A 9,501-nucleotide genomic window follows, 5' to 3' on the forward strand; every position below is an offset into this window, starting at 1 on the left:
CTCATTTTGGTTGCAGCAGGGAGCAACCCGAGGACCACCACAGAAATCACTACTGCAGGCATTCCCATACTCCTGCCTAGCCCCTGGAGTTAGAGGCATAGCATCCTTCCCCATCCTGCCATCTCTCTCTTTTAACACCACTGACAGCTTCCCACATGCACGTGACAACTCCTCATTTGCAGCCAGCTTCAGAGCTCATTTACGTCTCCTACGACCAAGGTAGCCTATCTCCCAGCTCAATTAGACCTGATGTTTTCAGAGGGGCTGCTTAGGTTGCCCAAATGAAAGAGCTTCATCTGCACAAGATACAAAATTGTAGAGAAAGGAGATTATCCTACAGGGAGAGTGGAACAGCCTATCCTGATCAAAAAAATGACCCCATGGAAGTTTGAAAGTCTTATCTGCTCACTCTAGCACACCCTACGCTTTTCTAAGTATTTGAATGAGTGTTTAAATTCTGCTTTCTGCCTCCTGTGTCTTCATCAGGGTGGTAGTTTTCTTTTAAGGAATGCTTTCCTCTCCTTCATAAACCAGAAATCTTTTGCCCCAGTGAGGCAAGTTTCTAGTAGGACACAACCTCCCAACTCTCTGCACGAGAAGACTCACCAAATTTTGACTAACTCAAGCATGGAGATGAGGAAAAGAGTGGTCATCACTGCTTTCTGTGGCATTTTAATCACGACATAAACAGCAAAGTGTGTGGGAATATATAGCATACACAAACTGTATGGGAACATATAGCATACACAAACTGTATGGGAATATGTGTACAGTCACTTAATTATGCTTTCATTGATAACACTAATGAGTCACTGGCACGACTTCGTTCGTTCACAATCACATTCCACATATGCCTGATATTATGTTTCTACAAGCAATAAACTCCTTGGGCATGTGTATGGATTTAAAAGAGAAACAGAAGGCGGTGACCATTTAAAACAGCATCTGTAGAAACCCATTATGTCTGATTCCTTTTTGTACCACTGCTTCATTACTTCTGACATAGAGATTATGAGCGCAGCACAGTGACACATGTCCTGGTGATGAGATAAGCAATTGTGCTTATCTTAGTTGTGTGCAGCCTAGCCTAGGCTATTTTTGCCATTAAACTAACCGCTTACAGATGAGATTTTGTGGGTGTTGTTAGCCACACACGCTACGGCACACCGGTATCTATAAATAACCAGCAGACCATGCATAATGAAGTAACAAGTCTTATCCATCCCATAGAACTATTTGTAGCGCAGTTGTTTTCATTGTAATGGGCATGGGAAGCGCACTGCGACACCGGCTTCGTGTTTTCCTTTCGGAGTTAAAGACTTAATACAATGTGCACTCGCTCCTGAAACTGTTATTTTCATCATGGTTTCTAGTTGCCAAAGAGATGTATCCCTCTTTGTCAGGAGGGTAAGTCAGGGATATTTTCTTTTTGTAGCAAATTCACTGATTTTCCTGAACTTGGGGTGGGCAGCAGCTTGAGCTGTGCCTTGCTTCTTGGGCATCAGGACAACGTGAATGGGACCAGGAGCCAGGACAGAGAGGCAGCACACAATGCCTTTTATACTGTTACTTTTAAGTGGTCTTACTGGAAGTGAGGGGGAGTGAAGGGGAAGGGTTCTCTCATACAACGAACATATGAGAGGCCAATGAAGTGCCTGACTCCAGCTGGGACAAAGAAAAGAACACCGTGAACTTTTGCACGTCCCAAACTATTTTTGCACCCCCAAAAAGACTTAATTTTGAAAACTTTAAAAATACTTTTGTTTTCTTCCATTTGTAGCTACCATTAGAATAAATTTATAAGAAAGTAATGTAAGTTAATAAATTCTTGTTTCAAAAGTCTCCAGCATTTTTGTGTTAAGGGTAATATCTCTGAATTAACCCCTACTCCGATGACATTTTGATGCCACAGGCTGTTTTCATAAAGGATTTCGACTCAGACAACTTGGATTTGCTCAGTTAATAATGTTACATACAGATCCTTAAACAACTCTAATTCCCAGCTTCCTGTTTTTATCTGCCTATGCAGCACAGCGACTTGGAAGAACTTTGGATATTAAAGCACACTTCTTTTTTATTTTTATTTCCCCCCCCCACCCGCTACAAAATCCACTGAGTTAAGCATTTTGAAAGAGGGGGAAACTGAGCCAATAGGGACCATCAGTAAACATTTAATTAAAAGGAGAGTCTGTCTTCCCTAATTATGTGCTGTTATTTTGACTGGAGATGTTCTCCTTCCTGGCGTCTCAAAGTCCTTCCCAATCTGAGCAGACACTGAGCATCTTGCATCTCCTAGTGGCTCCAGCTAGCAAGGCAAGGGAGGACGTGCGGCTGTTGCCAAAGAGCACGGCGGTATCTCCATCTCATAATCCCCATCCGAGTCCTTTTCTGGGTCAATGAGAGATGCAAGTCCTGAGGAGAGAGACACCCCAAGGGGCTGGATCTTGTGGCTGACACTTCCAGTCTCTTCTTCTCTGTCATACTGCAGCTGCACGGGCTGCCACATTTATTCCCATGTGTTGTTTTTGTCCAAGTATCAGCTCCATTTCTGATGGAAGATTAATCTCTTGCTAAGATTTTAACTAGCTTTTCAACACTTTTTCTCCACAGGTTGCATTTCAGCTTCACAAGGGTTTCAATTAATGTACAAAGAAGGGATGAGACACTTTCCTCCTTTCTGCTCTTTGAAGATTTATTTCCATCTTTTTATACTTGTGCCTTAATTTTGTTAAATTTGATTTTTTGTTTGTTTTACATTTCACATGTTTCTTCCCCCTCCTTGAAGGCTGGTATATACTTATGTCATTTCTGGCTATTCCTGGTTTTGACTGTACTTCTTCCACTGCATTTCTCAATTCTTTCCATGTATATTTTAGAAGAAGTAATGTGGTCTTTTGATTTCTGATCTACACAATAATTCAAGTCTGCTTCCTTCCACTGCTCAGCTTTAAAAGTTGCTTTTTTTTAAGGCATGGCTAGGGAGGTAAAACTCTTTTATAAACTTTTCAAATAAGAAAAAGGAATGGTGATGATAAAGAAGAAGAAGAAGAAAAAAATCCTTGTAACTGTACAAAAATGCAGCTCAATGGATCTGAAGAGACTTTGCATTGAAAACATTGGACAAAATAATTTCTAGAAAAGAAAGTGAAGACAGAAATAGACACAACCTTCCAGCAGTGAAAGAGGGGAACAAGAGCTTTAGACTCTTGCCCAGTCCTACCTACAAGGAATCAATCTTGTTTAGTAGGTTTTTGAAGAACTCTTAAGCTACTTCAAGGATATTGAAAAAAGAAAGCCCAACAAATCCAGTTTTCACAGTTTAAGTAATGCTGCACAGCTGCTGGAAAATAAAGAGAAAAAAGTCAACTCCTGGTTACCTAACACTGCTTATTTGATACCACTAGGCCAAAGCCCTCTGTTGTTCATACTAACATACAGTTCATGACAAAAGTAGCCCAAGATTTCTTATCTGATTCATGGCTAAGATGTGAAAGACCAGCTCAATATAATTTGCCTGAGGGTTCATATCATGTAAACTCAGCATTGCCTTAAACTCACAGAGACTAAGTTGTCCAGAGGGGCAATGGTTCATAAATTTCTGGCACCACTGACTGTTTTCTATGGCAGCAAAATCCCCAGCTGATTCTCTGGCACCCATAGCACCATTTGTCCTTCCTCTCCATCCATGCTGCGCTGTTTGCCTTTGCAAAGTGCTCCTATGTTCCCTGGCTTACCTCCAACTACAATTCACCAATGAACCAGGAGCTGTAAAACTATCATAAACCTCTTCAAGATCCCTGCAGATCTGGATTAGGCAAAAATAGAAACTGCACGGGATCTTCCTTTGTGACCCATTTCAACATAAGCAGGGTTGTCAATAGCTGGGTGCTTCTCTCTGACCAGGGCTACTTCAATGTGCTCACAGGGCTCCACCTGCTTCTGCAGGGGCTCTCTTAGAGAAAAAAAAAACCATGAAGTTTGTGCTTATGATCATATATAAACAGACCGTACAGTATCCTCATATTAGCACTGAAAAACAGGTGTTCTGATGATCTCTCACAGGAAACATCAGGCTATTTAAATACAAACCCAGGTGAAATCCACACACCAGAACCTGAAGAAAAGCTATAAATCACAGTTAGTGAAATTCAGGAAGAGGACTTTTTAGCAGAAGGCAGGCTCCTGACTCTCCATTCAGCAGCATGAAACTCTGAATTTGACTTAACATCCTATCTAAGCCAAACAGGTGATAAATCCTTTCTACCTTAAGATTACATGAAAAGAGCTAGGATCATGTCTGTATTTATATAATTCTGAAACAGAGAGTTGGGAGGCACTAAAGAGTGATCATACTGCTTCATTTGCATAATCCACATTCTATTCACACAATCTCAGAAATGGGTTTTCAGGTAATACAGTGATAGAAATGTGAATACTTGAGGCCCGCTCTTTCAGTATGATAGAAATTTGAAGCTACCTGAGGTACCTTCAACAGTTTCAGGTTCAGGGAGAAGCTTGCAGCACACCAAAGTTGGCCATTTGCTTGAAATCTCACTTCCTGAATGCCAAACACATGCTGCAAGAGATTAGACCTCCACACTCTGCCCCCTACTCCCCCCATCCAGTACTGTCAAAGATCTAGCAGTGATTTTCACCACTGTGGCAGCAGACAAAATCTGATCCTCTAACAGAAAGAAAAACTTTTTTTTTTTTAAAAAAAGGAAAATAAAAGAAAAAGAGAAAACCAACCCTGCAATTTTCAGCTTAAATTGCCTTGCAGTGGGCAATATGTTGTCACACTTCAGAACCTTGATTTACTTTAACAACCGCAACAACAAAGAATGTCCCAACCCCCTGCTTATCCAGTAAAGAAAGAGTTAAATAGTTTCTGCTGACCAAATGCAGTAGGTTGTTTTTCCACTGAAGTATAAGGGGGGGGTGGGGGGTGAAGAGACTTGGTCCATCTAACCTGCAAAGAGCTGAGTCATCTTGAAATAAGACCCTTCCGCTCTGCTAAGCGTGGAAAAGATTTGAGCTGGATTTCTGTATTAAGGCCAGAATCCAGAAGACAAACGCATTTTGATTGTACTACACATAAGTCATGCTCTTGTTAGAGAAGTGTCAGTAGAGCCAGAATGGTCCAGAATGCAGTGAGGATACTGTTACTGAGAAAGTCCATGCCAAGCCATAAAAATCCCATATGTGTTACTCTTGGCAAGCTTATGTGCCAACAACTCCTTCTTCTTCTTATGTAGATTGGTTCCCTAAGCCAGCCTGGAGCCCCATAGCATGACTTCACAGGAAACATGCATTACAACAGATTAATATATACAGCATATCGAACTAAACAGACGGAGTGCAAATCCCAGAAGGGAAACTTATGGAGACCTGGGATATGGCTTGAGAGGTCCTGGCCCTCGTTTGCCACAGGCATTTCAGTGAGGCTCTCATGAGACTTAATCAAGGCAAGAGAAAAATAAAACTGAGAGACAGTTTATCTAGATGCTATGCATTGTATCTGAATCGTGTATCTATGCTGCTGCCATTTTATGAAAATAGACCTTTTTTTGCTAAAAAGGGAAAAAAAGTAAAACATTCAGGTAAAGCATTCTAGCTCAATTGATTAATTTCTTTAAGTGTCTAAACCTCTCCAGCTACTAAATTATAGGAATAGATGGGACAAGGAGAAACACTTGACAGCTTTTTTTATCTAGAAGTAGATGCCACATTCTTTATCTAATTTCTAGTTGCAAAAGGATACAGACTATGCAGTCCCAGGTATACGATTATTCTGAATGTGCCATTCCAGTCCTGCCTTCTAATTAATTTTTCCTGGGCCTATTGCTGCAACAGCTCAATTAAGACAATAGACAATAAAATCCATGCCTCTGATTACAGTAGCTAATGGAGGATTGTTAAAACATCTTTCAGACCTGGAAATGAGTATCAGATGTTTAGCTGGAGCTCATTATTAAATAATGAAGTTATAAGCCTAGCATAAGCAGTTTTAGAGTGGATTTTATGAAGCCCTAAAGGCCAAATTGTTGTTTAATTTCATTAAAATGGGGGGAAGACTTCCAAACAGATAAAACATTGTAACATCTCTTTCTGCCTCACGTGGAACATTAATTAAACAAGCTCTTCTAGGTAGAGCAGAACAAAAGCCTACTTTTATACAGGCTCTGTCTTTTGTCTCCTAAATCTCCTCACACTGGTACCCCAGCTTCTCCCTGTATCCTCACCAGGCGAAAGGAAACAAGTGTCTGATTATTTCACCAGCCAGCTGCTGCCTCAAACAATGAATAAAAGCTGGATTCATCCTGGGTGTGTCCCTGCTACCAGCAACCAATTTTTGTGAAAACTTTAGGAACTAATTAGCTGAAGTGCCCACCCTTTGAAATTTCAGTGCAATGTTCCTATTTACTAAAAAGTTGTGGGGCAACAGGAGGAGGAGATCAGAGACTGATAAATAGCACTATGCAACAGTTAGACTCTGATGTGTGTATCGCCTGATGAATTTAAGGCATACATCCTAATGTCTGCTGGATAACTTAAGCTGCTTCCTGGGTACAAAGTTATTTATGCTGGGAGGGAAACCCTGAAATTAGTAACTTGTAAAAAAATAAAAAACAAAAAACCAAAACCCAAGCCCAAAATCCCCTCAAAACCCCAACCAACCAAACCAACAAAAAAGCTCCCCAAGTTTTTTGTTTGGAGCTCTTTCCCTGTTAGACAGGTTACAGGTTCACCAAAGGCTTGTCTTCATATAGATTGACTAGCTACTTCTGCAAAATATATATTTTTTTCCTTCCAGAAAGGTATTCTAAGCAGCCTAGATATAGAAAAGTATTCCTCACAGCGTGGTGGCTTGTAATGCTTGAAGTATACAAAAAGTAAGTGCCAGTGGCTATATGTACATTCCCAATACTATAAGCAATATAAACAAATGAAGAAAACTTACGATGTTGATTATATGTAGTATTACAAAGACTACAAGTAGTAGGGACAGAGAGATGGATTAAAGTGGTAACTTAGGTGGAACAACCATACCCTGAATGTTTGCCTCTAATTTATTCTGTGCTCTCTGCCTGTACTGGATGCACCGTTTGCCGAGTACAACAGATGTTTTCAAAAATACACACCAGTTCCAGCAGTAGTGGCAAGTTCCCCATGGCATTTCTATTGGTGCAAAACTACTTGAAGGGTACTTCCTTCTTCCCTCACCAGACCCTCGGTTATCTCAGGGCAAACACTTGATTGCCTGTGGTTGGTCCTACACTGGTATGCTATTGTCCTGACAGAAGCCTGATTTTCAGGAGGTCTTTATTTCACGTTCCAGTTTTCTGAGAAGTAACTAAAACCAGCTGGAGGCTCAATTTTCTGAAACACCCTCAAGTCTCTAGTTGCTTTGAAAGTATTTTCTAAAATTAATTTTGGAAATATTTCTAAACATTTTTCAAGACCACTGAAAGGTCATGAGCTTTTTGCAGTGCACATTGAGGCTAAACTAAAAAAGGTCTTAGATGAGCTCAGACACTGTCCCTGAGAAAGCTAGCACTGACAGAGCTTTACTGGGCAATATAACACATTGATTTATTAATTGAAAAGAACAGTAATTTGACAATTTCTGCCAGTTAGATTCTATGCTTATGGACTAGAAGTTCGTTAATCATCTGCAATTAGCAAATTTATGGAGTTAGGTGATGCTACTTAATAAAATTCAGTATATTTAACCATCTGGTAACTGGTGCTGGGGGGTGGCCATGGTAAAGAGCATGTGATGAGCCTGATTTTAACTTTTCAATATGTTGAGTTGGGGGTAGAAATATGCATAACTAGGAAACAGTGTAACAAAGGTACTAACTCCGGGAATCCTTAGTCTGCCGGGCACTGTACAATAAATTAAAGTTTGGATATAAAAAACACACAAGGTACCTTATGCTCTCACCATTTCCTAAAACAAATATAATTAATTCCATAATAAAAACCAGAAAGGACATTTCTGGAAATTAAAACTGTCTGGAGTAGTTCTGGCTACAATTTGGACCTGTTTTAACCTGCCACTAAAGACATTCATGTGACGTAATACATTTTTTATTACATCTCTGAACTAATTGAGATCAGTGGTGTGGGTAGGGAACACACATGCTTTTTTTTATATTTAGTTTTTTTTATACCATGACAGGCCCATCTGTTCTATTAGCTGGAAGCAGACTTTGATTGTATAGTATTGACAATTCAGCCAAACCTTATTTTAGTCGAGGACAAATGCTTTTATAGAAATTACAGACAACTCTCAACTTCTTTTGTAGCATTTGATAGAAAGTGTTATTTTGGTTTAAGGGGAAAAATCACAAGGCATGGTCTTCTGGATGGGTCTAGCGGCTAGAAGGAACCTGTGTGAACGCTGAGTTGGAAGAACGTAAGACAGCAACACAACTAACAGCTGCTGGATGCCTTTGGGATGACCTAGGATGTTAAGCAGTAAAACAGGGATGATGGATCGAAATCAGGCAGATGTTTCTTTGGAAAAGTGGGAGATTGATTGATATCAAACTAAGCTATAGAAGGTGCTTGGAATGAGTCCAGTAATATTTTATTTGTTGACACCAAAGGAATCACAGTGTGTCCCTGTTGCATATTCTCAAAGCATTAATACCTATGGATCTGTCCAAACACCACTTTAAACCAGATTTTTCAAGTAGACTTATATAAATAATACTTCCAATTCTTAACACACAGTGAAAATAATAAAAAAATAAATCTGTGTTTCAAAGATGGGAAGCTACTCAACATGTATTAGAATGACTGTGTGCAATTTTGAAAATGGCACAATGTACTAGGAACAGAGCATTCAAAACTGTTTGCCTGCCACTCATCTTTATCTCCCCATCGCTTTCTATTGAATCACCTCTGAATCACTTCCATTACCTGTGAATAGTCAGCACTGCCAACCCTCTGAGACATGTTGCCGAGCGCATCAAATAACACAGCCATAAGAAAGCCAGTAAGTTAAGAATGAATTCTTACCTTATTCATGTCAAACGTGTGAAATACTTGCTCAACATAGCTGTTAGCTTCTGGAGTAAGTCCGTGTAGATCCAGGACGTGTTTGAATTCATGCAGACAAAGTTGTCCAGATGGACACTCCTTCATAAATTTTGTGTACCAGTGGTGAATCTCCATAGCATTAATGTCATCTGCTGATCCAGCAGCACCCATAGCATCAAACATACCAGGTAACCTCTTTCAGTATGTATTCATCCAATGTTCGCTCTTGCTTCCCAACAACAATCACCTAAACACCAAGTCTTCCTTTGAGAGCTGCTTTAAACCTCTTACAGATCACTGCCAATATAGACTAAGTAAATATAGCACCCTAGCAAGATTACTGGCCCTAGTCTTAGTGCACCATGGTTTTATCGACTGATTACGGTCTTTGTGCACAGTCAGCTTGCAGAGCCTCAGCAGGGCAAGACGGCCGATTATACTGGTTCTCAT

The 9,501-nt window shown here is 40.1% G+C and overlaps 1 protein-coding gene across 1 annotated transcript in view; it reads right to left on the reverse strand.

Annotated features, from left to right (window-relative positions):
• GUCA1C (guanylate cyclase activator 1C) overlaps nucleotides 1–9,234 on the reverse strand; it is a gene marked incomplete at both ends in the record, with an annotated part of 35,878 nt that extends 26,644 nt beyond the window's left edge. Inside the window, one exon of the mRNA XM_084269393.1 lies at nucleotides 9,031–9,234. Coding sequence (XP_084125519.1) covers nucleotides 9,031–9,234 — 204 coding nt within the window. The remainder of the gene's footprint in view (nucleotides 1–9,030) is intronic.
• Nucleotides 9,235–9,501: the final 267 nt, after the last annotated feature.

The sequence above is a fragment of the Gallinula chloropus genome (assembly GCF_964237585.1).
Source record: "Gallinula chloropus genome assembly, chromosome: 1".
Classification (NCBI taxonomy): domain Eukaryota; kingdom Metazoa; phylum Chordata; class Aves; order Gruiformes; family Rallidae; genus Gallinula; species Gallinula chloropus.